Source organism: Oryctolagus cuniculus, chromosome 11 (genome assembly GCF_051225735.1).
Source record: "Oryctolagus cuniculus isolate XC-2025 breed Fujian yellow rabbit chromosome 11, ASM5122573v1, whole genome shotgun sequence".
In the NCBI taxonomy this organism is placed as follows: Eukaryota; Metazoa; Chordata; class Mammalia; order Lagomorpha; family Leporidae; genus Oryctolagus; species Oryctolagus cuniculus.
The window spans coordinates 26663149-26690990 of NC_142877.1; the positions used below are offsets into that span (position 1 = coordinate 26663149).

At 60.3% G+C, this 27842-nt stretch overlaps 1 protein-coding gene and 1 long non-coding RNA gene across 4 annotated transcripts; one reads left to right on the top strand and one right to left on the bottom strand.

Annotated features, from left to right (window-relative positions):
- The first annotated feature begins 66 nt into the window (after positions 1-66).
- Positions 67-27750, top strand: LOC108176616 (uncharacterized). 2 transcript variants are annotated; one of them, XR_011379954.2, is made up of 4 exons: positions 67-256; positions 572-1832; positions 4761-4979; positions 27187-27750. It is a non-coding gene; the product is annotated as an uncharacterized LOC108176616 (long non-coding RNA). The 2 variants fall into 2 exon arrangements; XR_001793275.4 differs by lacking the exon at positions 27187-27750 and having other exon boundaries at positions 69-256; positions 4761-5892.
- SCRT2 (scratch family transcriptional repressor 2) lies at positions 10518-24681 on the bottom strand. Of its 2 annotated transcripts, XM_089307230.1 has the most exons (3): positions 23436-23572; positions 20365-20521; positions 10518-13189 (listed from the first exon to the last, which is right to left on the bottom strand). In XM_089307230.1, exon 3 carries the CDS (start codon positions 12999-13001, stop codon positions 12393-12395), a length of 609 nt encoding a protein of 202 aa, XP_089163356.1. In that variant the 5' UTR covers positions 13002-13189; positions 20365-20521; positions 23436-23572; the 3' UTR covers positions 10518-12392. The 2 variants fall into 2 exon arrangements, with proteins under 2 accessions (XP_089163356.1, XP_069908079.2); XM_070051978.2 differs by lacking the exon at positions 20365-20521 and having other exon boundaries at positions 23436-24681.
- Positions 27751-27842: the final 92 nt, after the last annotated feature.

Here is a 27842-nt window from a genome sequence, read left to right on the forward strand (position 1 = left end):
GCGCCCCGCAACCTCCCCCGGGCCGCGCGGCGCCCGGCAGTGGGCGCGCCCGGCGGGCTGACTCAGGGTGAGTGTGCAGTCCCGGCGCTGGGGAGGCGCGGTCGGCCCCGGGCGCGCTGGCGGGCGGTGGCCGGACCTGCCGAGCAGGCGTGAGTCGGCAGAAGCGGCGGCGCCCACGGCAGTCCTCCCGGAAGCCGGTGCAGGCTGCAAAGCGTGGAGAGCACGCTGCTTGTGTAGTAACTCCCGACCCCGCCAGGTAGGTCCCGTTTCCCAGGTGGCGGCGCTGGACCCGAGGGCAGGGGGCTTGAGTGGCCGAGCTGGGGCTCAGGTCCAGCAGCCCGGCCCCAGAGGCCCCTCCGCACCCCTGCGCGCTGCGTGGCTCACCCGCAGCGACTGTCCCACGGAGCTCCCTGGAATCCTGCCCTTGGGAGGCTGCCAGTTGGTTACTGACACTTTTTTTTTTAAGATTTACTTATGTATTTGAGAGGTAGAGTTACAGAGAGAGAGAGAGGGAGAGACAGGTGACACTTTCTTTAAATAAATTCTATTATTATTTTTATTTATCCGAAAGGCAGAGAGATACAGAAACAGACGGAGAGATCTTCCACCTGCTGGGTCACTTCCCGAAAGCTGCAACAGCCAGGGCCGGGCCAGGCTGAAGCCAGGAGCGGGGACTCTGCTGGGTCTTGCACTTTGGCGGCAGGGAGCCTGGTACTGCAGCTGCTCCCCAGGGTGCCCTGGCGGGAAGCCGGGTCGGGAGTGGAGCTGGGGCTTGAACCCCGGCGCTGAGAGGTGAGCCACAGCACTGTCCCCGTGGGGCCACGCGCCCTCGGCCGTCACTGGCTTTCTGAGTCCCACGTGGACGGGGAGGTGACGCTGCCCATCACCGCGGTGCCCGGGGCTCTGGCATCCCGCTTTGCTGGAGAAAGTCACCGTTCCGGCTCCTCCCAGAACCGAGGATGGCGAGGCTGTTGTGAGTGTCACTGGAAGCTTTCGGCTTCTGCACTTGGTCCCGGCTCAGGAAGTGGAGCTGCCACCCGCACTTCCGCCCAGGAATTACTGAGATCGGAGACTTCTGTTGAGAGGGAAGGGGTCTTCCTCCTTACAGGAGGTCAGGAGGGCAGGACAGTGGTTTTTGGAGTGGAAACATGGAGATTTGACCTCAGTCTCATCAAGCTGTTACCCTACTCCTGGTATCAAATTCGGTGTCTTACCATACACATGTCCCAACTTAAAAGAGCTTAAACATGAAGATTGGCTTTCTCACTTCCAAGACTGGTGAAGAGCGGCTGAACAGTGTCACCCAAGACCAGGGTCACGCCATCTTTATGTGCCATCATCCTAGCATCTGGCTTTGTCCTCATCTTTGCTACTCATGGTCCCAGTATGGCTGCTGTAGCTCAGAACATCACATCACATCACACTACCTCACAACGTTCACAGGTGGAAGTAAAGTCACCCCCTTGTGTCTCTTTCTAACAAAGAGCCGCCTCCCCCCACCACGCCAAGGGCAAGAAGATTATCCTATGTCCGTGCCTACTCCAATCCCTGGCAAGGGGAGTGAGACTGCCACAGAGGACTTGGCTTTGTTTGCTCTCACCTCTGAACCCCAGCAGGTTCACCCTGCCCTGAAGTGCGTGGCCCCTGATTTCTGAACAGCACTGCAGGACCTGGCCTCGCTTTCTCCTGGAGAGCCGGGCTTCCCACCCTTGCAGGGCGGTGAGGGGTGGGGGTGGGACAGGCTCCACACCCTGGCCCAGGACCGTAGAAGAGCTGCAAACACCCGTCCAGTCAGTAGTGCTGTTATGTCGGCCACAGCAGCCTGTGGTTGGGTAAGAGCGAGAGGCCTTCCCTGGGGGCCAGCGCAGGCCTGGGGCGGGGTGCTGCGGGGGGCTGGTGTCTCCGTCTGGGCTGGGTGCATGTCCCTGGTGTGTGTGTGTGTGGGGGGGAGGTGGAGTTAATGGTGCAAAGCAAACCCTTCCGACACTCAGCGGCCTCAGCTGACCGCTCTGTTATCCTCACAGAGGGGGCGCCCCCAGGAGGACTGCTTGGCGCTCTCCACACTGGGCCGCGGGCTCAGCAGCTTGGGGGAACCTGCCTGTTGGCGGGACCCCTGCCTGCTGTCAGGCACGCCCGCTGCACATGGCTTCTCCATTGGGCTTCCCAGGAGCAGGTGTCCCAAGAGAGCCTGCTGGAAGCTTCCTGGCCTTTTCCATCTAGCCCTAGAAGTCCTGTAGCCACGAGGCATCCGGATTGCCCCCCCCCAGGCGCAGGGGTGGGTGTGTCCACTGACTCCCGCCCCTCACTGATGGAGGTTGCCCTGAGGGTGTCACACGTCAGGCAATGGGGGCTGCCGTGCACTTGACCCGAGCGCTCGGCGAACCCCGCGCGGGGATCAGGGGCAGGGCAGAGCTAAGTGGACAAGCGCCTTCCCTGCCCCGGCTGGCCTGAGCCGCCAGCAGCGCCCGCTCGTGCCTCGGCGGCTGCGCTGGCCCGGAAGCTCTCTCCTTGACCAAGGGTCTCCCAGGAGAGGCAGCTGGGCCGGCAGAGCACTTTGCTGAGTGTTTGGGCGGGGTTTCTGTGCCACGGAAGCCACGCCCAGTCGTCAGCGCCCCTCCCTCCAAGCAGCCAGCGCTGCGTGACGCTGGCTTCCTCTCCATCGCCTCCTAGTGCCCTCCGCTGGTCCCTAAATCCCTGTTCTTTTTCTTTTTCAAGCTTGTATTTGAAGGGCAAAGAGATGGAGAGAGAGAGAGAGAGAGATAGGGAGGGGGAAGGAGGGAGGGAGGGAGAAGTCTTCCATCCACTGGTTCCCTCCCCAAATGCCTGCAGCAGCTAGAGCTGGGCCAAGCCCAAGCCGGGAACCCAGAGCTCAGTCCGGTGGCAGGGACCCAAGTACTCAAGCCCTCAGCTGCTGCCTCCCAGGGGGAGCAGTGCCAGGAAGCTGGAATTGGGAGCGGAGCCAGGACCCACACCCGGCACCGGGACACGGCATACGGGCCGCCCGTATGCCTGGCGTTGTGACGGCTGCACCAGGCTCGGCCCCTCCTGTTCCGGTTTCGTGCACAGGAGCCGCCTCTTTCTCCCGAAGCTTTGGTGCCTGCCGAGCCCGGGCCTTGAGGCAGCTTTTAGATGGCTTCTCATGGGCTCACCAGGGCCCCCTCCTGTCCGTCCTCCTCCCATCCAGGAGACAGAGCGAGTCACGTGACAGCCCGGAACTAACATTGTCCAGGGCGTGCCCTGTGCTGAGCTGCTGCCCTGGGTGTGCTGGCACCTGTCACCCACTGGGAGCCTAGGACTGACCGGTGCCCGCCCCCCCGCCCCGGGGTGCCAACGCTTTCCCAGCCACTGTCCCTTTCGCGGGAGCCTGGGACTGACCGGTGCCCCCCAGCCCGAGCCAACGCCTTCCCAGCCACTGTGCTGTTCCTGTCCCTCATTTCTGCTCCTGGGTCCCCTCCCACTCGGCTCAGACCTCACCGGCAGGAGGCAGAACAGAGTGTGGGGGACTCGCTGCAGGCTCCTCCTTGGCCCTGCTCCTGGTCTGGGCTCAGGTCTCACATCTCGCTGCATGGCTGACCTGGGACCCGTCACCTGTCTGTGAGCAGTTTCCTGCACCACACAAGAGCCACAGTGCTGTCACCTGCCTGGCGGAGGGAGACAGTGTGAGGCATCGCGAGTGCTCATTCGCTGTGAGCTGTTGTGTTGCACTGAAAATTACTAACAGATCTTGACGGTCTCGGTCCACACTTCCAGACTAGTCCCAGTGAACTTCAAAGCGTTCATGGAAAACAGAATGAAGAGAAAAGTTGAGGGCAGCGGTTAAGGCACCACGTGTTGTGCCTAGAACCTGTAGTGCCTGGGTTCAAGTCCTGACTCTGCTGATTCCAGTTTCCTGCTAATGGACACCCTGTAATGTAGCCAGTCATGGCCCAGGTGCTGGGGTCCCTCCCACCATGTGGGCATCCGGGATTGTGTTTCAGGCTCCTGACCCAGGCCTGGCTGTTGTGGGCATTTAGGGAATAAATCATCAGATGGAAGATTCTCTCCCCCCCCCCAAATAAATGAAAAGAGACGTTGGTGGGAAGTGCTGCAGAAGCGTAGCACGGGACCCCCAAGGAGGTGACTGAGGGGAACGCCAGCTCCCACAGTTGCGGTCAGGTTTGCAGACTCCCCACATCCCTAACTGGAACTCCCACTGCCAGCGTGTTGGCGTCAGAAGTGTCTTTGAGAGGGGCCAGTGCTGTGGCACAGCTGGTAAAGCCCCACCAGCATCCCACATGGGCGCTGGTTCGAGTCCTGGCTGCTCCACGTCCAATCCAGCTCTCTGCTAATGCTCTTGGGAAAGGCAGAAGGTGGCCCCAAGTGCTTGGGCCCTTGCACCCATGTCGGAGGCCCAGGAGAAGCTCCTGGCTCCTGGTTTCAGCCAGGCCCAGCGCTGGCCTTTGTGGCCATTTGAGGGGAGAACCAACAGATGAAAGATCTCTCTCTCTCTCTGTCCCCCCCCACACACTCTGCCTTTCAAATAAATAAATAAATCTTTCAAAACAAAACACTGAAAGGTGATTAGGCCGTGGGGGCAGAGTCCTCCGCAGGGGATTAGTGCCCTGGAAAAGAGACCCGGAAGAGCCCCTTACCCTTCCGTGAGGAGCCCGTGTCTCAGATCCCGGAAGTGGCTCGCGCCAGACCCCAAGATGTCAGCCCCTTTGCTAGGGCATCCCAGGCTCCAGAGTGAGAAAGAAATGGATGTTATTTATCCTCCACAGATTCCAGGGCGGTGAGGACAGGAGCTGGCCCGTGGGTGCACGGCTTCCTTTTACCAAGTGTCTGAGACAGCCGGAGTGGCTTCGGGGCGGCGCAGTAGGCAGAAGGTGCGGGAATTGTGAGATGCGTGTAGCAAGAAGCCGCCGCGCGGTGTGGACCATTCAGGTGATTCCGGCGCGGAGAGCCGCGGAGAAAGCCTCCGTCGTCACGGAGAGGCCCAGGTAGCCCTGATGCGGAGGGAAAAGGCAGCCGAGAGGAGTCTCCGTGCTCGCGAGGCCGGGGGGAGGGGAGGGGGGTGGCGGAGGGCAGGCAGAGCACGTGGCCGAGTGCCCGTGGAATCCAGCGTTTGGGGAAGGCAGACCTTGTGCGTGATGAAAGTGGACATTGAAGGCCGGCGCCGTGGCTCACTAGGCTAATCCTCCGCCTAGCGGCGCCGGCACACCGGGTTCTAGTCCCGGTTGGGGCGCTGGATTCTGTCCCGGTTGCCCCTCTTCCAGGCCAGCCCTCTGCTGTGGCCAGGGAGTGCAGTGGAGGATGGCCCAGGTGCTTGGGCCCTGCACCCCATGGGAGACCAGGAAAAGCACCTGGCTCCTGGCTCCTGCCATCAGATCAGCGCGGTGCGCCGGCCGCAGCGCGCAGGCCGTGGCGGCCATTGGAGGGTGAACCAACGGCAAAAAGGAAGACCTTTCTCTCTGTCTCTCTCTCTCACTGTCCACTCTGCCTGTCAAAAAAAAAAAAAAAAAAGTGGACATTGAGAGGCCTGCACAGTGGTGTTGTGGGTAAAGCTGCCGCCTACAGTGCCGGCATCCCATGTGGGCACTGGTTCAAGTCCCAGCTGTTCTACGTCTGATCCAGCTCTCTGCTATGGCCTGGGAGAGCAGTAGAAGATGGCCCAAGTCCTTGGGCCCCTGCACCCGTGTGGGAGACCTGGAGGAAGCTCCTGGCTCCTGGCTTTGGATTGGCGCAGCTCCAGCCGTTACGGCTAGCTGGGAGTGAACCAGTGGATGGAAGACCTCTTTATCTCTCTGCCTCTCCTACTCTTTCTGTATAACTCTGAGTTTCAAGTAAATAAATAAATCTTTAAAAAGAAATAAAAGAAAAAGGAAAGTGGACATTGAGCCACAACCGTTGTAAGGCAGTGTTGGCTGTGTGGCTTGGCTCCTCCCGACTGCTCAGAGTAAAATGCAAGCAGAAAGAAATGGCTTGAAGATGGATTTCTTAAAAGATTTATTTGTTTATTTGAAAGGCAGTTACCAGCCAGCGCGGTGGCATAGGGGGTAAAACCAGCGCCGGCATCCAATATGGACACAGGTTCGAGTCCCAGCTGCTCCACTTCCGATCCAGCCTGGGAAAGCTGTGGAAGATGGCCCGAGTGCTCAGGCCCCTACACCTACATGGGAGACCCGGGAGAACCTCTGGGTCCTGGCTTCGGATCAGCGCAGCTCTAGGCTGTTGCGGCCTTTTGGGGAGTCATTTGGAAAGTGAACCAGCAGGTAAAGGATCTCTCTCTGCCTCTCCCTCTCTCTGTAACTCTGCCTCTCAAGTAAACAAACAAATGTTTACACAGAGGGAGAGACAGAGATCCTTTATTCGCTGGTTCACTTTGCAAATGACTATAGTGGTCAGGACTGGGCCAGGCCGAAGCCAGGAGTTTCTTCTGGGTCTCCCACGCGGGTGCAGGGGCCTAAGGAATTGAGCCATCCTCCGCTGCTTTCCCAGGTGCATTAGCAGGGAGCTGGATCGGAAATGGAGCAGCCGGGACTCAAACCAGTGCTCATTTCATCACAGGTGGTGGCTTAGCCGGCTCTGCCACACCCCCAACTCCACCAGATGGAATTTTTAAGCAAAAAGGAAACAGAATGTAAAGACTTGGAAAGTTCTCAGCCTATCCAGGTTAAAAAAAAAGAAAGAAAGAAAAAGGGCATCTGACAGCAGACACTGAGCGTGGGCCGGGACCCCTGGGTGAGGAGGGGGTGAGGGGGCCGGGGCCCTGGGTGAAGAGGTGGTGAGGGGGCCGGGGCCCTGGGTGAAGAGGTGGTGAGGGGGCCGGGGCCCTGGGTGAGGAGGCGGTGAGGGGGCCGGGACCCCTGGGTGAGGAGGCGGTGAGAGGGCTGGGGCCCTGGGTGAGGGGGCCGGGGCCCTGGGTGAGGAGGCGGTGAGGGGGCCGGGGCCCTGGGTGAGGAGGCGGTGAGGGGGCCGGGGCCCTTGGGTGAGAGGCGGTGAGGGGGCCGGGGCCGCTGGGTGAGGAGGTGGTGAGGGGTCCGGGGCCCTGGGTGAGGAGGCGGTGAGGGGGGTGGGTCATGGGCAGAATTGGCCACCCCAGCAGGGAAACTGGCAGCGTGAGCTGAAGGGAAGGCGTGGAGTGACGCTGTGAGGTGCATTCGGATTTCACAGGATCGGACTGTGCAGGGACTTGGCTGAGGGTACCAGCTCAGACAGGGAAGGTCAAGGTCATCGGGTGCCTCCTGGGTCTCAGAAGAGGGGACCATGGCCTTGCTTGTGGCAGACCAGACAGCCCCTCTCCACAGCCACCGGAGCAGAGCTGCTTGGAGCCCAGTGGGCTGAGGCGCGGCCTAGTGGGTCGGGAGTACCGCCCCAGTGGCCCTGGAGGGCAGGGTATTGGGCTGGAATGGTTTATGCTTGAACAGTGAGAGAGCTCGTGGGCTCTGCATTGTTCGGCCTTCGCTGGGTCTGTCGGCCCTCTCTTCTTTCCTCTTCCTCATGGAGTGGACAGGCTGTCCCAGGCCTGTCCCACCACTGCATCTCAGAAGCGTGTCTTGGGGAACAGCGCACCCCGGTGTCCTTGTGCCTTGGCTGACTGGGGAAACAGCTCCCCAGTTCCATGGAGACTTTGGATTTTAGACGTGAGGCTCGATGCTGCATAGGTTAGGACTCTCAGGGCAGCTGGGATGTGGGGATGTGACGAGGGTGCTTTGTGTGTGAGCAGGTTGGGCTTTGGGCAGTGGTTGGAGCTGGAATGCTGAGACACTTGCATGTCCCGCCTCAATTCCTCCTGCTGAACTCCGAACCCCGAAGTGATGGGTTAGGAGGGGGCCTTTGGAAGACGGTCAGGAGGAGGCAGAGTCCTCTTGGAACTTGAGCCTTCAGAACAGAGACCTGGAGAGCTCCCTTGCCCATGTGTCACGAGAGGGTGTCTGTGAACCTGGAAGGAGGTCCCACCGGCCCCTGAGTCTGCCAGCACGTTGGTCTGGGACTTCCGTACCTCCAGAGCTGTGAGCAATCAGTGCCCGCTGGCTGTGAGCCAGCCTGGCCAGGGTGGTTTGTTTCAACCGTCTAAGGAGACTAAGTCAGATATGATCGGATCTGCATTTTTGAACTGTGGCCTGCTGTGGCTAGAGGCAGGGAGGCAGGGAGGCAGACGAGTGAAGGAAACCAGCGAGGAGGCTGGTCCAGTGGCCCAGGGGAGACGTAAGAGTGCAGCTGGCCAGGCTGGGGCCCAGAGAATGGAGGGGAAACATGGACAGAGCCTGGTGGGGGAGGCAGAGGTGGGAGACATGACCTCTGGGTTTTTGTGTAAGAGTGGGTGGGTGCAAGTGGGAGACCCCAGAGGAGAACGGAGTCAGGCTTCAGCGTGGGGCTGAAGCTCTGGGGATTTTCAAGTGGAGGTAGCCTGCAGGGAAGGCCAGCAATGAAAGTGTAAGTCTTGGAGTGGTGCACGAGGGTGCACACGGGAGCCGGGGTGTGATGAGATACATGGAGCAGGCCGGGAGCCCCTTCCTCTGTGTAGCAAAGTCGCAGGGTGCGGCAGCCGGGCTGGTAGGAGGGGAAGCAGAGGCTGGGGGAGGGGAGGTGGTCCTGAAGGCCTCAGAGGCCGCTGGGGAAAGCAGACTGGAGCGTGAGCCCACTGAGGTGCTCTGGGCTGCGGGTTACAGGAAGCTGATTCAACCGACTTAAACGGTAATTCACCTGTGTCCCACACAGCGGCTCGCGGAGCGTGGGTTTCAGGGCGCTTTGCTCATCGGCTCCCCGACGTCATCAGAGACACGGGTTTTTTCCTTGTCCTCACTTTTCCACCCATGGTGCAGGCTGCGTGCTGAGGTTGGTTCCCTTCATGGTCACAAGACGACATGCTGCCCTGTTCATGTTCAAGGGGAAGACGGTCTGGACTTCTTAAGGAAGAAAGCAGCAAAGTTTTCCAGAAGCTTCCAGCAGCCCTCTCTCTTCTAGTCTCAGCAGCCAGAATCGGGGAATGTGCTCATTGTGAACCCAGGGGATGGTGTCACTCTGACCAGTCAAGATCCTCCAGAAACGGAGGTTCCCAGATTGCACGCTCCTCTCCAGGAGGGACCAGGACAAATGGACTGGACTTTGCCCACGGGCACCCAGCACCCATTGCCCCCCCCCTCTGCAGGGCCTGTCTGGACAGTTCAAAACCACTTTCCTCAGACTGTTTTGCAACAAGGGAACTGACAGTGAGTCGTGGTCTGCCATTCGGATGTACTTCCGTAGGCAAAACTGGACCAGGGTCATCTTCCTGCTGCCTTGGCTCTTGCTGCTGTCCACATGGTCCTGGGCCATGTTCTGTGGAGTCTTCCAGTGTCAGCACAGAGGAAGCTTATAGCGGCAGTGGCAGCCCCCCGCCATCCCTGGTGGCACCTGCCATGCTTTAGTCTCAACGTCAGTCGTTCAGCACAGCCTCTTGATCCCCGTGTCTGACTGTGGGAGAGGCAGTGGTCTCCTGGGGATCCAGAAGTCCGGGTGAGGGCTCAGTCTTCCAGTCTTGCCCTGAATTTCACCAGCTGCCAGCACCCAATATAAATATTTTTGGATTCAAAGGGATCTAGAGTAGTTTCTGTTCCCTGAGCCTGAAACGCACATGAGATGGGTAACAGTCGCCAGGGCAGGGCACGGTGTGGCGTGTATGTGGAGGGTGAGGAAGTGCAGCAGGTGCCTGCTGGAGACTGCTTGGGCCGGGGAGTTCCCATGGCTGCTGTCGGTATTGGGCACACCCAGCACACTGCCAGGAACACAGCCACCTGCCCAGAGGTGTGTGAAGGGACAAGGTGTAGGCAGGTACGAGAGAGGTGGTCTAAAAACTGTGCACACCACTTACGAAAGGAGGAACCCCACGAGAAGGCCCCAGGGGAGGTGGTAGTGCCCACTGCCCGCCGCCCTGCTTCTGGGCGAGAGTGGGTTGGGGGTTGGGGGCTGATCGTCCCCAGTGAGCTTTGTATAAGACCTAGGACAGATCTGTACTTTGCAGGCACGCCGAAGCTGCAGAGTGTGGACTGACTGACCAGCAGCTTCCTGAACGTCTCCATGCCCGCGGCCCGCCAGCTCCAGGACAGCCCCGTGGTCTGCTGAGACACTCAGCCTCTCCACATGCCTGCATGGCCCGGGTGTGACTGTGCAGAATCGGGGCAGAGCTGTAGGCGACGACATGGGGCAGAGCTTACCAGGGGTTGTCAACTGGCTGTGGTACACAGATGCACTCCACAGTTACGGGGCAGGGGATTTGGACTGCAGTTCTTTAAGGTGAGACAGACTCGCTGATGAGCCACAGGCTGTACCACTCCCTGCTGTCTTAAGGGATCTGGCATCATTCACTTGTGCTCTTACTTTGGTTCTTGAGCCCAATTTTGAGGACTGTTTAGGATTGAGGAGACCTGGGAGGGGCCTGGGTGACCCCTGGTGCCAGGTAAGGCAGCGCAGGATGCAGAGGCAAACAGAGAGGAAAAATCCTGCCTGCCATGCCCTCCCCTTCTCCCCTCCCCCATCACAAGGTCTGGAGGCGCTGGTGAGTGGCCAAAGTCCCTTTAATATCCCTGAATTGCGTTACAAGTAATACTGCTGAGAGTGGGGAGGGGATGGGGGTCTGGGGGTGACTTGGGGGAAGGAAAAGGGAGCGCCAAGCGCTCATACAAAATATGGCCAAAAGGCTTAGCATGCATGGAAAATTATTGCTGTCAGAAGTTCCTATTTACAGGGTCAACACCCTCCGTAATTGCTTCTGCAAGCCCTCGCCCGCCTGCCGTCCCTGCCGCCTCCTTTCCCGGTGGGCCTGGAGCTGGCTGGGCAAAGGACCACCCACCTCTCTGAAGCCCCAGGGCCCTTCCGGTCTGCACGGTGGCTGGTAGACAGGGGTGGCGGAGGAGGGTCCTTGGAGGAGTCTGGACTCCTGCCCTTGGGTTGGGGGCAAAGGCGTGTGCTTAAAGCAGAGGGGCCGGGCCGTGCGCGTGGAGGCGTGTGCTTCTTCCTCGCCCGGGCCTGTGGAAGCGCGGCGGCAGAGGAGGTAGTGGCGGCCAACGGGCGGGGGGCTGGCAGCCCCCGCCCCTCTGCCCGGGGCCAGTTGCATAGACGTGGCCGGGAGAGAGCGCTCCTCCCGGGGCGCGGGCCAGAGGCCCCAGTGGGGTCCGGGGCTCAGTCGGTCCCTGGAACCTGGGGTCCTGGACAAGAGGAATAAACAGGAAACAAACGAGGATCCCCCTCTCCCAGCTCCCTGGAGCCGAGCGGAGGGCTCAGGAGGGCGGGGACCTGCCCCACGACAGGACCTCCTGAGGTCGCTGCACTGCCCTGGTTGAGGGTCAGCAGGCCACGCCTCCCGTTCTAGCGTCCCCTTCCTTAGCAAGGCTCTGGGGCGAGGGTTCCCCTGAGACCAGAGACAGAGAGTGTGTGTGTGGGTGTGTGTGTGGGTGGGTGTGTGTGTTGCAGGGGGAGTCCTCTATGGCCTTCGTCCCTCTCCGTGCCTGGCTTCCTGATCCACCAGTCCAGCTGGGGAAGCCAGTCTGTCCCTGGGGGAGACCGAGAGATTAAATAGACTCATAAATAAATAAATACATAAATACGCAAATAAATAACGAGGAGGGCCCAGCTGGACCGGGAGAAGGGCGCGGGTGAGGCCTCCAGACTTCGGCCAGTACTGGAGTCCTGGGATGGGGAAAGTGCGCAGAGGCCCCGGGGGAGGGCAGCTGGAGGCTGGAGACCCCCGAGAGAGGGGCTTACCTTAGGGGCGCGGCCCCGAGCCCGCTCTCTGTCGGGGAAACTCAGAGGTTAGGTCTGCTAGGGAGGAGGGGATCTGGGAGCGAGCGATGAGAACCCCGGGGCCTGGCGAGTGGAGCGGGCGTGTGTGGTGCGTGCGCGTGTGAGGCGAGGGCTGTGAATGGCACGGACGGGTTCAGGGCAGACCGGGAGATCCGACTCGCAGAGGGGCACATATAGGGAGACCCAGCCGAGAGGCCAGAGAATGGTTTGGGGTTGGACTGGGGTCTGAGGGCTGCAAAGGGCGGGTGGGTACACCGAGGTTGGCCTGGGGGTCAAGGGAAGGTCTGCGCCTCCGCTGAGAAGAGAAAGAAGGGCAGAAGTGAGGCGGCGCAGGGTCTGGGCGAGAGAAACTTCCGGCTCCGGGGCTTGGGAGAGGTGCGGACCTGGTGCCTGAGTTGGGAGCCTTGAAGGCCTTGGACAGGAGGTGGAGGTCCGAGCGGTAGCCGGAAAGGACGGCGTGGGTCATGGGGCGCGGGGGCAGACAGTGCCGGAAGTGAGATGTGAATTCTGGGCTGGGCTGGGGGTGCCCACGGGCAGCGTGGACAGGGGACTGCAGCTGGGGCTGGAGAGGGCGCTGCGGGCGCAGGTGGTGGGGAGCCCGGGGCACGCGGCGCGCGGGCCAGGCGGCAGGCTCAGCTGGCCGCGCCGGCGGGGGGCGGCGGGGGCGGCTCGGCGCCCTTGACGCAGGCGGCCTCGCAGTGCTTGTGGAGGTAGGACTTGAGCGCGAAGCTCTTGTCGCACTGGCGGCAGCGGTAGTGCTTGAACGCCGAGTGCGTCTGCATGTGCGCGCGCAGGTTGGAGCGGTCGGCGAAGGCCTTGCCGCAGTGCGCGCAGCCGAACGGCTTCTCGCCCGTGTGCGAGCGCATGTGGCCCTGCAGCAGCCAGGGCCGCGAGAAGGCCTTGCCGCACACGCCGCACTTGTGGCGCAGGTTGTGCGTCAGCACGTGCATGGCGAGCGCGGGCATGGACACGTACGCCTTGCCGCACGTCGGGCACTTGCGCGCCAGCTGGCTGTCCAGGCTGCGGTGCGTCTGCTTGTGGCGGCTCAGGTTCGACGACGTGGCGTACGTCTTGCCGCACTCGGCGCACGCGTGCCGGTGCCCGCCGCCCGCCGACGCCCCCGTGCGCCCCGCGCGCCCCCCGGCGCCGCCACCGCCGCCGTCCCCGGCGCCGCCCGCGTCCCCGCCGCCCCCGCCCCGGCGCCGCCGCGAGCGCCCGTCCGAGATGAAGAAGGCGTCCATGGAGTAACTGTCGGTCACGGCCGCCTCCCCGCGGAAGTAGCGCGCCGACAGGCTCGACTGCGGGCTCTCGGGGTCGCTGTATTCCTCCGGCGCCGCCGGCGGGTACGCGGGCTCTGCCGGCGCCAGCTCCAGGCCCGGCTTCTGGTCGGCATCGTAGCTGCTCGGAGGCAGGCAGTGCGGGGCGTAACCTGGAGGGGGCGAGAAGTGCAGGAGGCGCGGGGGGCGTTGAGGACGAATTCCCCAAGAGGGCGTCCCGCTCCGGGCGAGCCACTCCCGCGCCCCGCAGCGTCCTCTGGCAGCTCTTGGGCGAGGATGGCCGCTGGGAGGCCTCTGGTCGCAGGCGTGCGCCTAAGCTCCCAGGGTCGGGTTCCTGGGTCCAGATCGTTCTCTCCCACCCCGTGGAACACGCGCCCCCGTGCTTTGCTGCTGGCTTGCCTTCACGGTCACCCGAGGTGCTCACAGCCACGCGGTGAAGAGCTTACTGCCATACCCACTTTGCAGATAGAGAAACTGAGCCACAGGGGTCCACAGCAAACAGGCTAAGCTTACAACTGCTAAGTGGTGGGGCCGACAAGATTGAGACATAGCAGTCTGAGCGAGAGGCCCCTGCGTTTTCCCACAACACTGCTGTTCCTGCCCTGCAACTTCCTCTCGTCTCAGTTTTTCCATCTGCATAATGGAGCTTGTGATTGGACAGCCGCCCCCAGCGTGGTTGGAAGGACTGAGTGGAGAGAGGAAGGTGCCGTGCAGGCCCTGTACACACGAGCAGACTGCTCAGGTAGCTGTCCCCAGGGTCCCCCCTGCCCAGTGAGGAAGGTGACGGAGGAGCCCGCGGGAGTTGCTGTGGGGGTGGTGGCTGTTCCAGTGAGCCTGTTTACTTGCTTGAGAAAGTGACTTCATTGCAGATGACTTAATTGTCTGCCTTTGATGTGAGTGCCCACACGTGCCTGGCTCAGAGTGGCTGTGTGATGGATACTTGTCACCCCCACGCACCCCAGTCCGGTCAGAGCCACCTGCCAAGTGTGTGGCAGGCCCCTGCTCCCCGGAAGTCTTGCTGACTTACCTTTCCTCCTCTCTGCACGGGGACCGGAGCTGCACCAGAAACCCCCTGTGCCATGGGCCCCAGCTGGGGCAGGCTGGGGCTCTCCCGGGGGTTCCGTGGGGGCCACCCTGATTTGGCTCTGCCTCCTCTGGTCTACCTGGTTCTAGCACCTTTGCAGAGTGCCCCCTGCAGGGGTGGGCTCTCTGCGGTCTCTGACAGATACTGAGCAAAGGAATCCTCCGGACAGGTAGTTACTGAGCGCTCGCGCTGTCCTCTGCTTTGAGCGAACAGCAGAGGAGAGGCCCCTGTGGGACGTTTCACGGCTGGGGTGCGGCAGGTCTGGAGGCTGGACCCTCTCCCCCTGCCCTCTGAGATCTCAGGTCTGGTTGCCCTTCCCCGCCCCGACTGAAGCGAGCAGGCGGAAGAGGGCATTGTCAGCAGGGACCGGGATTCCGAGGTGGCGGTGGGAACAGGTGGGAGCGGGTGGGAGCGGGTAGGACCGGGATTCCGAGGTGGCGGGCGGGCAGACTTGTGGCTGAGCAGCGTGGGCAGCTTCTGTTCCCTCCCACAGCCCGGCTGAGTCAGCCTCCGGGATCTTGCCTCTCTCCTGGCATTTGGGGTGTCACAGGGTGAAGTCTGCCTCCCAGCCCTGTAGGCGAGGCTGCACCCTTGTTTTTTTCCTCTGTTCCTGCAGCGGCTGGCACAGAGCTCTTTGTACACAGAAGTAATTGGGGAGTGTGGGAGTGGAGGACTCAGTAGGAAGTGGCTTTGTGGTCAGATGGGGGCGGGGCAGGGAGAGCGGTGGTGGCATTTTTTTTTTTTTAACAGGGGTGGGGCTGAGTGAGCAGGCTCTTAGCGTCCCATTCCTCCCTTCCCATCTGCTGTTGGTCGGGAGCGTCCTGCCTCCCACCCCAGGACCCAGCCCTCTCCCAGAATGTTCAGACCAAGTTCGGTACCCATTGGGCCCTCCCAGACCCCTCCTTCTCCCTCTGTCTTTGCTCACGTTGTAACCACGAATAATCGTGACAGCTGCCATTTATTGCACACTCGCTGTGTGCCAGGCTCTGGGCTAAGTACTTCACTGCCAACCTCTCCCTGAATCCTCACGACGGTACTCTTGCTGTAGTTAAGAGGCACCAGGTGCACAGGGGTTGGGGGCACCTGCTCAAGGGGTGGAGCCAGGATGGGAACCCACTGTTCTGTTCCCCTGTTTCCCGCAAGCTGGGAGGGCCCTGGGAGGGGTATGGCTGGGTTGCCCAACCCAGCAGCCATAGGCAGTTGAGGACCGAGTGATACGGATTTGCCGGGCCAGCCTCACTCCCCAGCCCACTGGGGTCTGCTGGGGGCAGGGCCAGTCCACCTGGGCTCAGGACCGTTCTCTACTTCATGTGGTCCCGGGCCGTGGCATGGGAAGGGCCATTTGGTTTTCTGACTCAGAGTCCTGCTGGGTGACCTTACGTGAGTCAGTGTGTGCCTGTGCCTTGAGTCTCTTTTCTGGAAATGGGAATAGTGTGGGATCTGTCTGGGGTGGTACCTGGCCAGTGGTGCGTGGTATTATGTAAAACGATGATTTACTGGCCCAGAGCACTATTTTCGTGTTTGCTTGGATTGAGTTTGGCTTTCCCAGTCCCAGCTGGGTGACCTCGGACAAACTGCTTTACTTCTCTGTGCCTCTGTGGTAGAGAGCCTACCAATAAACAAGCAGTAAGGAGACAGAATGACCTAACTCACACTTAGGTGTGAGTCCCGCCCCCCCCCCCCCCCCCGACGTGAAGGCCCTCTACCCTCGGACTGCGCGGTTGATGCCATTTTATGGAAGAGAAACCAAGGGACGAGGACGGGAAGGAACAGGCCTAAGGTTGTGCAGCCAGGAGATCAGAACCAGGATTTCCCACCCAGGGCCTGGCACACGGAACCCACGGCGTGAGTTGGCTGTTAGGAGCAGCACTCCCAGCGTCCCCAGATGGATTTTAGTGCTGCTGTTTTCTTGGCGTCCACCCTGACACATCCTGTGGCTGCTCTCCTCGCCTTTCTCTCTCTCTCTCACTCAGGATGCTAATTCCCTGGCCATGTTCTGATGAAAAACTGCTACGGGAACAGGATGGCTCTCACTCCAGCTGGGTGCTCTGCTGTGGTGCCCTCTGCTGGCGGCCCACAGCACTGCAGCGCCTTTCTTCTGTGGCTGGGGGCTTTTGAAACTGGGAGTGTGCAAAGGCCAGTGTGGGTGTGGAGCTGCCTTCAGGACGGGAACAGTGGGCCCAGGCCTGATGTGCAGTGGCCGGGGGTTTGCATAAGCCTCATCACAAAGGCGGTGTGGTTATGTCGGGAGGAGGTGGTCCTAACTGGCCAGGTTGTGTGGCCTCTCTGCGCCTGGCCTGTACGGGGGAGAGGATTGGTGGCCATGCTGTAAAGACCCTGTCTGCAGCCTGTGTGAATCAAGGCGCTGTGTCCCCTTCGTCTGCTTCTCCTGCTCCCTGCCCCCTTCTCAGCTCCACAGGCATCTGCAGAGTGGCCTTCACCACGGGCCTGGGTGAGCGAGTGCCCGTGACGTGCCGAGGACAACGCCTGGTGCACAGTAGGCTCTCAAGCTGTTGTTAGTGTTGTGATGATGATTGTTCCCGCCTTTTCTGGCCATGACCTTCCAGTCTGACCGAGTGAAGGAGATATGCATGGCTGTGCCAGGCTGCTCTGTGACCTTGGGCAACCCCTTCACCTCTCTGGGCCCCTGCCCTGGAGAATCCCAGGGAACACTGAAGCCACGCTCTAACCTATGCATGGAACCCAGAGGCCTTCCCCACCCCCCAGCCAACATATTAAGACAGGACTCTGGCTTTAGTCTGGACAGAAGCAGAGACAAGCAGGGACCCCGAGGAAAGAGTCTTGGCTGTTGCACACAGACCCTAGCTGTGTGACCTTAGGCAAGCCCCACAGCCTCTCTGGGCTCAGATCTCCTGTTAGAGGGCTGAGAAGCAGAGCCTTCCCTGTCATGTAGGGCTGTGGGGAGGGCCCAGAAGCAATTTGGAGATGTGCACTTGCACCTTGATAGCTTTGTGTTTCCTGGCCCAAGAGTCTTGTTGATGCTTCAGCTCAAAGGGCCAGAGTCCACTGGAAGAAAAAAAAAAGAATCTGGGGGCTGGTATTGTGGTGTAGTGGATTAAAGCCATGGCCTGCAGTGCTGGCATCTCATTTGGGTGCCAGTTCGAGTCCCAGCTGCTCCACTTCCAAGCCAGCTCTCTGCTATGGCCTGGGAAAGCAGTGGAGGATGGCCCAAGTGCTTGGGCTGCTGCACCTGCGTGGGAGACCTGGAAGAAACTCCTGGTCCCTGGCTTTAGCCTGGCCTAGCCCCAGCTCTTGAGGCTATTTGGGGAATGAACAGTGGACAGAAGATCTCTCTGTATCTCCTCTCACTCTCTTTCTGTAAGTCTGTCTTTCAAATAAATCTGAAAAAAAAAAAAAAAAAAAGAGTCTGGGCCTAAGGGAGCAATGGGAAGGGGAGTGTGTGAGAACTGAGGCCTTAGTCCCCTGCCTGGCTCCTGCGTGGGGTGGGGGTGGGGCAATCCCAGGTGCCAGCCCTCGAAGAGGTCCGGAGAGGGGAAAGGGTTTGCCCAAGGTCACTGGAGCATAGGGCAGCTTTGCACCCCTCCGAAGCCTGTGTTTTTTCCAAAAACTGGAGGTTGCTGAGGGAGGGGAGGGGGTTTCAGTGAGCAGGTTGGGGTAAGTGGGGGTGGGCTCATGTCTTACGGGATGGTGGAGTGTTGGGGCAAGCACAAGCTGATGTTCTAGAAAATGCTCCGGCCCTTGTATGTTTTTGCAAATAATATTTAGTAATGACAACACTTATTGAGCACTTACTGTGTACCAGGCACCTTCCTAAGTGCTTTAAGGTGCATTAGCTCCTGTCCAAGGTCACTGCCTCCCACACCCTTGTTCCGCAGGAACTGAAGCCGAGAGAGAGGCCCCTGGCCACCCTCAGGTCACAAGCCAGTTCCTGGCAGAGCTGGACTGGCCTTTGGAAAAGTGGAGCTGGTCCAGACTCCCAGGGCGCCTGACTTCCTCCAGGGAGTTCCTGGGCTCCGGTCCCACCTCCCTGTCCAGAGACGGGCAGCCAGGAGGGGCCCAGCAGCAGGCCAGCTCCCCAGGCAGCCCGGTTTCCCGAGGAGGGCTCGGCCCCGCTGGGCGGCGGGGGCTGCAGGGGCTGCTGCATGGGTATATTTAGAGCTGCTGCTTGCTGTGCCAGGGCCTCGGGCCTCGAGATTCAGCCCCAGCCAGCTGAGCAGAAAGCCAGGTCTGTCAGCAGCAGAGCGAGATAAAAATAGTTCCTCCTGTCTGTTCACAGAGCTGGGCAAAGGGGCTGCATACCTCCCCCTCCCCTTACCACAGCATCTTTGTTAGCGCTTCCCTGGGCACTGGACCAGCAATGACACCCACCTCCCGCAAAGGCCTGGCAGCTGGCGCGTCTGCCCGCGGAGGGGGTGTCCCTGGGTCCAGATGAGCAGAGGCCACAGTGAAGTCTGGCCTAACGTGCCCAGGGCTGAAGGGCATGGGACTGATGCCCACTGACCAAGGCTCTGGGAGCTTCTGGAACATTCCAGGGTCTCTCCCCACCAACCCCACCTCCTGGAATTCCCCATGCATTGGTCTTCCCTGACTGTGACCCAATTCCTGTGGCCCACAGGGAGGTCCACAGCTCTGCAGGAATCAATAAGAGGCTTTTTAAGGAGGCAGCGGCGGCTGGAGCGAGCAGCTCACCGTCCAGAATGGCTCAGCCCCGGCTGGTGGAGAAGGGCGTGCTGTGCAGTGTCCTGCCTCCTCTCCCGGTCTCCTGCTTTCCCTGGGGGTGGACACTGAACTCCAGGGGAGGCCACAGCTGGGAAGGTGGCCAGAGGCCTGGGGGCCTCACCGCTCTCAGCAGAGGTGCATCCCCCCCCCCCCCCGAGGCATCCCTAGACTGTGCGGATGAAGCTCCCAGCAGAGTCCAGCACTGTGTTCCTGAGCTGACCCTCCCCTGCCCTCCCCACCCTCTGCCTGCTGTGTGTGTGGCCTGAGAGCCTTCGGGTGTATAAATTGCTGCACCGGCACAGGGGCTTGCTCTTGCCGGGAGCCAGAGCTGGACACTCCCTACCTGGCTCCCCTGCAACCCCAGGCTTTAGGGGAACCTTGGGCCCCCACCCTCCATGTCCCTCCTGGGTCCTCCAGTCCCCACTCTCCTGAACGCCGTGAATTCATAGCTAAGTCGGATTTCTAGTCCATGGAAAGTCATAGCCAAAGTAGATCGTGTCCACTGCTTGAGTTCATGAGAGGGGAAACTAGCTGGAGTGGGGAAGACCAGGTCAAGACCACACAGAAAGCCAATAAGGGGGACTAAGCCTTAACTCAGCCAGCTGTGAGAGTCCGTCCATGTCCTTGGACTGGGAATTGGACCTGGGTCTTGAATGTTGATGCCAACATGTTCCTAGACAATGAAACTTGACCTTGGACCTGAACCTGTAACCTCAGACATTTATCATGCTACTATACCTCAAGCCTGGTCCTAGATCTGAAGTTGGACCGGATATTAGACCTTGATGCTGGACTGGGTATTGGGCCTGAACCTAGACTTTGAACCTCTGACGTGTCAGTAACCTGGACCTTGGACCCGGACTAGGACCAAGATGCCAGGGGAGGTGGTGCTTATGGGCGATGCAGATGGGCCTGCGGCATGTCCTTGGGCGTCTCCCCCGCCTTCTCTGGGCTCCCTCTGCCAGGGGACTGGTGCAGCAGCCCTTTTGCAGCCCTGCTCCCCAGATGCTCTTTCCGAGGCGTGGGGTAGAAGATTTGCAGCAGCTGGGGCACTCGGCCTTGCCTAGAGCGACTACCTGGCGCCGACAGAGGGAGTGAGAGGAAGTGGGCGCTGGTATAATGTGGTCGACTAGATAAGCCCATGGGTAGACGTAGGCGCTCTTCCTCAGCGTGCTGGCGGGGGCTTACTGTAGCTGCAGAGAGCAGACAACTGCGCTATTGGATTGGCATCGATCCCTCCTCTGCCTGGGTCGGATGCACTCTGAGAGCGTACAGGGGTAGCACAGGGCCAGGGTGCAGAGGGAGGGGGCCCCGGCACCCAGCTGGGGTTCAGAATTGAGTGTGAGAGGAGATGGACCCTCCAGAAGATGTCCTTGGCAGGGGCCCCGAGACCACCAACATGCAGATGGATGAGCAGCTGCCTTCTCTGGGGCAGCTGAGAGTCCCTGCGTCCCCCAGGGCGGGGGCCTGGGGCCACGGCGGCTGGGCTTGGTGGAAGGCGAGGTTCTGAGAGGGTTGGGAGGATGTGAGTTGGCAGCTCACCGGGAGATGGAACCGATGCTCGGATTCACCCAGGGGAGAAGCAGGAGCCGGAGGAGCAGGGGAGGAAGAGCAGCGTTTTATCAGAGGGGACGCGAGAGCAGAGCTTGGCTCCTTGTCTGGGGGAGCTTTGCAGAGAGATCTGGATGATTTTCCAGATCTGAAAAGGAAGAGAGTAGGGAGGCAAAGAGCATTGTTCGTGTGTGTGTGTGTGTGTGCGTGTGTGTGTGTGCATGTGTGCGTGTGTGTAGCCCTCCAGGAATTCTGCGGCATTCCCAGGCATTTCTGGAACAGGGGCTACATCTCTCCTTTAGGGTCCTGTGTCTGTGAGGAGCCTGTGGCTTCTCTGACCCCCACATTCAGAGGTTCCCTCTGTCCCCTCCTCAACCTCCTGCCCCGCTGCCCCCCCGCCCCCGCCTGCCTCAGCCTCAGCCTCAGCCTCAGCCTGACCCTGCAGCCAGAGCTGCAGGAATGGCTTGTAAGAGGATCTTTCTAATAACTGGAACTATCTCCAGCCCCAGGCCCTCCCTCCGCCCACACTCCCTCCCTCCCTCCCTCCCTCTCCTCGTCTCCCCCCTCCCTCCTCTCTTTCTCCTTGTTTACCCAGCACACTCACACACGCTGGGAGAGAAAAACGTCGGCTCAGCAATTTTTCGCACTTCCCTCAAACGCTCAGCAAGGTTATTTCCGGCAGAGCGGAGACAACGGACCACCAGGAGCCCGGCTCTCCCCGGACCCTCAGCACTGCCCCCCTTACCACTGGCCCATGGAGTGAGGGAGCCCTCACTGCCTGGTCTGGCCACACCCAGGGGGAGAAGAGGCCCCGGAAATGCACCAAGGTGGCCTGTGTTTCTTGCTCATGCCCAGGCTCAAAGGGTCACAGTCCCCGCCACCCCTCATCCCTGGCCCTGACTGTCTGATGCAGACACTGCCGAGGTGGCCTGGTCAGGGTGCCTGTCCTCACCACAGATCGGCCAGCAGAGACTGAAGCCCAGAAGAGTGCCTGATCCCAGAGCCCCTGCCACCCTGAGCCACAGCGTGTGTGCTCACAGTTCCCCAAGGAAACCCTGCCCACCAGACCCTCTGTCACATATCCCCACGCCTGCCACGCCACACTTGACCTTCACAAGCTCAACGCGTCAGAGTTGGGAGGATGCTTAGTTCATGGCATCTTTCACTGCCGGGAGGCTGAGGACCAGAGGCGGGGAGGCACTTGCCCAAGGTCACACAGCAAGTCAGCCATGTGCAGCTCAGGCTTCCCACGTCCCGGCCAGGCGTGCTATGAGGACAGCCTCAGGAGTCCCCAGAGGCCAGGGCTGGAGCCCTGTGCAACTATAGGGACAAAGACAAAGGTGGCCCTAGGATGTCAGACCCCAGGGGAACTCCACAGCAACACTGCTGTTGGTGGTACTGCCCCTGCCCTGCTACCCACCCCTCACTCAGGGGCTCCTTTGAAAGCTTTTTCTTTGGACTGAATTCAAGGCAAGACGTCGCTTCCCGACCCCCCCAGGAGCAGCCTGCAGTTCTGGCTGTGTGTGGGAAATTCTCTGGGTTTCCTCAGCTGGCCTGAGGAGAGGACCGGAGGGGCCTCAGGGAGTGGGAGCCCAGTGCTTGGTGTCAGCCCTGCTGGACCTGTTTCCCAGTCGCACAGCTATGGTCCCTTCTCCCAGCTCCTAGCACACACTCCCCAGCCTTGGCGTGGCCCCAGATGGCTCAGTTCTGTTCTGCTAACTCTCAGCCCAGCCCAGCCCTATTCGTGGGCTTCTGCCTGTGGCCCCAAGAGGGTCAAGAACTGAGGACAGTGGGACATGGAACCTGCAAGCAGAGAAGGAGCTTTGCTCCTGGGGATCTGGGAGAGGCCAGGGGCCGAGGGGCTGTGGCTGCATCCCTGCTCACTCCTCAACTTCTTTGACCTTGATGAGGTCACACAGCCCTTTGCCCAGCACCCTCTCTCTGCCTGGCTTGGCAGAGTGATGGAATGTGGCCAGTGCTTGGAAATCCCTGAGGTGGGAGCCCCCACCCTCCCGGGCTCCTGTCTTTGCCGTCTCAGCTCCCCCCTTGCCTCCAGCCCTTTCTTCTCTCCTCTCCCTCCCTCTCTCTCCAAAGCTGCTGCCACATGTGATGCCAGATATCTCACTGCCAAAGGGGGCACGTTCTTTGCCGGCACCTGCGGTGCTCGGGGACCCTCAGAGGAGAACCCCGTTGTGATCCCCCGGAGGCAGATCGGGACCGCAGAAACAGCCCCTGCTGCTTCTCCCTGTGCTCCCTGTGCACCCCTTTCTGGGTCTGAACGACCTCTCTTGTCCCCCACACCCTCGTCCCTGCAGAAACTTGCTCTGAGAAGAGGTGGAGTGGGGTGGGGGCGGGGGAGGCTGACAAGGAGCAGCAGGGTTGGCTGTGGAGGGGGTGAGACGCTGGAGGTGGGGAGGGAGGGAAGACCGGGGACTCGGGAACCACTTTGGGGGAACCCCTTCCAGGAACCCTGTCTCCCTGGCAGTCCCCAGGACAGACCCAGCCTTTGGCAGGCATGCGGAGAGGGTAACAAAAGAGTTGTTCAGTGAGGGGGCCTCTTGTGGGGGTCTCTTGTGGTCTGGCACTGCTGGGGGAGCAAATTTAAAGGTGCCCCCAAGACCACCCCCGTCCCCAGGGACTGCCAGCCCCAGCGCCTTACCTCCCCCACTAGCAGGGCACACACACCGGGTCTCTCCCTGTGGCTTCACCTTGCCGGTGCATTGCACCCCCGACCACCCCACCCCCCCGCGCGCGCCTCCCCCCACCCCTCTCGGCTCTGGCCCCTCCCCAGCTCCCTCTGTGTTTCTCCTCACCCCCTCACTCCAGCCCCATTCTGGGGCCACAACTTTCAAAGTCTCGGCTGGCGCGTGGCCGCGGGATGGGCGCCCCTGCGACTTTCCCTTTGTACCACGCAGCCCCTGCCGCGCCCGGCCGGCCCTGGGGAAGCCCGGGAGGCGCACGCCGCCCACGATCTCCTCCCGGGCTTCCCCGCCGCGCGCGCGCCCCTCCTCGCGGCTCAAGTTGGGGAGGGCTTCCGCCCCCACCCCTCCGGTCCCACTCACCGTTGTCCCCGGGAGGCCCCCGGGCGCCAGGCAGCACGTAGGCAGTCTCCAAGGGGTGGTAGGTGGGGGCCGGCGCCCCGCTGCACTGGAAGCCGTCCCCTTTGATCTTCTTCACCAGGAAGGAGCGCGGCATGGTGCGGCCCGCGGGGGGCTCGGCGGGGGCACTTGCGTGGGGCCCTGGTGGGGGGAGGCGGCCAGCGGGCGCGATTGGCTGTCCGCGCGGGCTTTCAGCACTGGACAGCTCCCGGCGGGCGGGCGGGCGGGCGGGTGGCCGCCCCGGCTCGAGCTCCGGCTCCGGCTCGGGCTCGGCGGCGGCGGCGGCGGCGGCGGCGGCGCACAGACAGGCGATCGCAGGAGCTGCGCTCAGCACTCCGGCTGCCGGCTTTATATGGGACGCAGGCTGGAGGAGATCAGGTGGTCCCCTAGCAATGGAACTGTTCAGCGCTCTAATCCATCAAATGTCCCCCAGGACAATCGCTGCGCACACGTTCCCTTGAACCGGCGGCGGTGGGGGCAGGCCAGGCGCAGGGAGCAGCGGGCAGGCAGGAGGCGAGAAAGGGCGAGAAAGGCGCAGAGAGAGACGGAGAAAGGGGAGTGCGTGTGTGTGTGTGTGTGTGTGTGTGAGAGAGAGAGAGAGAGAGAGAGAAACATACACGGAGAGAGGTGGAAATAGAAGCAGAGACCAAGCTAAGGACAAAAAGACACAAGAGAGAAACAGAGAAAGAAAGAGATGGAGAGACTCGCGCACCCACGGGAGGGAAAGAGCTCCAAACACACAAAAAGGAAGCCCCCCGCCCCCAGATGCAAAGAAAGGAAAGGAAAAGTACAAACTAGAAGGAGAGGTGGAGGGGAGCAGAGGAGCGCAGCCCCAAGCAGGCGGGGTTCAGGCCCATGGGGACACGGGGCGGGGGGTGCCCAGCAGAGTGTGCGCTGGCTGGCAGCAGCCCTGCTGCCCGCAGGCCTCTCCCTCTCCCCCAGTTCTGAAGTGGCCAGCGTGGACACTCAGCTTTAACTAAGGAAAGCCCCCTCTCCCAGCTTGGGCTCCCACTGGAGCCCCCTGTTGGGTTTGGGGTTCAACTTTTTCTGCCAGAACTGATGGTGTTGGGGAGCAGGTGCCCCCATGTCGTAGCCTGCCTCGCTCAGCCCGTGCTGCTCCGGTGCCTTGCTCGGGCGGGCGCTGCAAGAGGAAGTGAAAATCGCCCAGTAATTAATTTCCCTGCTGCCGGGGGGTGGTAGTTTTGACACATCCGAGGCTGTGTCTTTCCCTGAAGCGGGGAGCAGACAATAGAGACACGTGGACGAGGAAGGGAGAGGGGGGAAGGGAGGGGGAGCGGGGCTCCTGCTGGAACTCTTTGCAGGTCAGCTCCTTTGTCTCTGGAAGGATCTGAACAGACCCCCGCTCCCCCCCAGTCCTGCCCAAACCGGGGGCAGCCCCATATCTTGGCATAACTGGGGAGCAGGAGAACTCAGCTCCTTGTGTGGAAGCTGCTGGGCCAAGCCCCAGTGTGGGGAGTGAGCCTCACTCAGCAAGTGTGGGGAGGCCAGTGCCCGAGTCTCAGGATGAGAGTCCAGGAGCACCAGGCTGTCCCTGGTCAGTGGCATCCTGTTGATGCCAGGCTGATGGTGGGGGTGTCCTTTGGGGGCTGGGACCAAGAGAGGGCATGGAGGTAGCTGAAGTCACACAGGGAGCCAGCAGTGACTGTCAGAGACCTCAGTGGCCTCTGGGCCCCCTTGAGTCAGGGGCCAACGTGGTCTTGGAGAAGCGGCCTGGCAGCCTCTGGTCTGGCCCAGGCGGTGTGTGGTGTGGGGGTCCTGAGCCATCTTCCCAGCGGTACTTGGCATGTGTCACTCCCTGGGACTTGTGTTAGCCTGCCATGTGAGTTGCGGTGACCCCACCCCCGGCCTCACAGCACATCCTTGGGTCCTCTCCTCTGGCCATACCAACCTGCTCCTAATTCTGGCTGCTCCTTCAGCCTCCACGCTGTTCCCTCTGCTCTGAGGATCTTCCCTTCCCTTCACCCCAGCAAACCCATCTTGTTCCCAACTAAGCTGAGACATCACTTCCTCCGGGAAGTGTCCCTGGCTTCCTTCATTGACGACTAAGCCAGCTTGCCTGTCAGTGCTCTCGTCATGAGGACAAGGACTCTATCCCTTTGTGGCTTGGTGCGCTCTTTAAAGACCAATTTACTTATTTGAAGGGCAGAGTGATAGAGAAAGAGAGAGAGAGAGAGAGAGAGAGAGAGAGAGAGAGAGGTCTTCCATCTGCTGGTTCACTCCCCCAATAGCCACAATATCCAGAACTGGGCCAGACTGAAACCAGGAACCTAGAACTCCATCCGAGTCTCCCATGTGAGTGGCAAGGGCCCAAGTTCTTGGAAAATCTTCTGCTTCCTTCTCAGGTGTGTTAGGGAGCTGGATCGGAAGTGGGGTAGCCAGGATTTGAACTGGCATACCAATGTGAGATGTTGCTGTTGCAAGCGGCAGTTTAACCCGCTGCACCACAATGCTGGCCCCTCAGCACACTCTTAACGGTTGTACACTGGGGCCTCTCAGCAACCCTACCTCCTAGCCGTGGAACCTCAGTCTCACCATTTATAAAATGGAAGTAGTCATTGTTGCTGCCTCAGGGTTGCTACATCTACACCTGTTTGTAAGTAGTGAATCAGACCTCCCTGGCACTGCTCTCTTGGAGAGAAACACATCCCTGACACTGTCTCTTCGCACAGTTGTTAGGTGCTATGAGGAGCATCAAACAGGGTGGGGCGATGGGGAGTGATGCTGACTTAGAAGGGTGACTAGGGGCCGGCGCTGTGGCCTAGCGGGTAAAGCTGCCGCCTGCAGTATGGCATCCCATATGGGTGCTGGTTCCAGACCCAGCTGCCCCACTTCTGACCCAGCTCTCTGCTATGGCCTGAAAACAGTAGAAGATGGCCCAAGTCCTTGGGCCCCTGCACCTGTGTGGGAGACCCAGAAGAAACGCATGGCTCCTGGCTTCAGATTGGTGGAGCTCCAGCCGTTTAGGCCAATTGGGGAGTGAACCAGCAGATGGAAGACCTCTCTCTCTCTCTGCCTCTCTATGTAACTCTTGACTTTCAAGCAAATAAATAAATCATTTTTTTAAAAAAAAGAAGGGTGGCTAGCAAAGGTCTCTGGCAGAAGTGACATTTGAGCTAAGACTTGAGCAAGCCATGGGAGGGGAGTCCCAAATTCAAAGGCTCTTGGGGGACAACAAGAAGTGGAAGAGGATGACCTCAAGACATTGGCAGGGCTGGAGCCCAGAGATCCTGCTCTGTAAATCCTGAGTGGGTGTGGGCGCTGGGCACAGTGACTGCTTGAGACACCTGCATCCCTACTGGAGTGCCTGGGTGTCAGTCCCAGCTCGGCTTCCAATTCTGGCTTCCTGCTAGTGTGTATTCTGGGAGGCAGCACTTCATGGTTCAAGTCCTTGGGTCCCTGCCACCCACCTGTGGGAGACCTGGATTGAGTTCCTGGATCTTGACTTCAGCCTGTCCCCGCAACCCCGGGCTTTTGTGGGCACTGGGGATGGGTGCTGGGAGATCTTTCTCATTTCAAAATGGGTAAGTAAGTTATAAAAAAGCTCCTGAATGCATGAATGGGTGGATGACCATGATGGTGAGATTCAGCCCATGACTATAGCCTAAAACAAACACAGCAGGTCTTCAGCATGTTCATGGAGCATGTGTATTAAGCAAAGAGCTATGCAAGTCAGTTTTTAATTCATTTTCCACAGACTTTTTGAAGTACCTACATACGTGGACCTGTTGACCGGAGAATAACTTCTCACTACCCGCATGGAGGAAGTTATTTGTTTAGTTGTGACAGTTGCTTGGTGAGCTTGCTCAGCACCGGCTGGTTGGTTTCGGAAAAGCCCACTCCTAGAAAATCATTTCTCCGGTCACATCAGGTGAGGAGCGAACGTTACTCCCAAGGGTTTGCTGCAGCATCAGAGGCTGGCGTGAGAATCCCAAGCCGGGGAAGGTGGGGAGAATGTTGTGAAGAGACCTCGATGGGCTCCGTGAACATTCCGCAGCCGTTGTCAGCGATCGTCTGGTGGAAAGAGCTCGTGGAACTAGGCTAAGTGCAGCACGCGGAATCCGGAGGTCTCTCCTAGCGTGTTCACAGGATGAAGCACCCATAGGAGAGTGCAAGGAGGCTCGCAGGGCCGTGGGGTTTTTCCTCTTCTTCTGGTATTTTTCCAAAAGATCATAAAATATTTCAGCTCAAGATGCATTTATGCTGAGCACCTGCTAGAATAAATCCACTCACTTCTAAATACAAGAAATGACAGAATGTAGTGCAGCGTGTCAGGGTATTCGTTACACATTCATTCCGGCTCTGGAGGAGATGGCGCTGCCTGCGGCAGGTTCCCCAGCGACCATGAAGAGC

What these genes read in the sequence shown, in the direction of transcription:
- SCRT2 (XM_070051978.2), bottom strand. Translation starts at nt 23,568, where the DNA reads ATGCCGCGCTCCTTCCTGGTGAAGAAGATCAAAGGGGACGGCTTCCAG. An exon ending in GGGGCCTCCCGGGGACAACG is followed by an intron (nt 13,190 to 23,435) that starts GTGAGTGGGACC and finishes CGCCCCCTCCAG; the next exon opens with GTTACGCCCCGCACTGCCTG.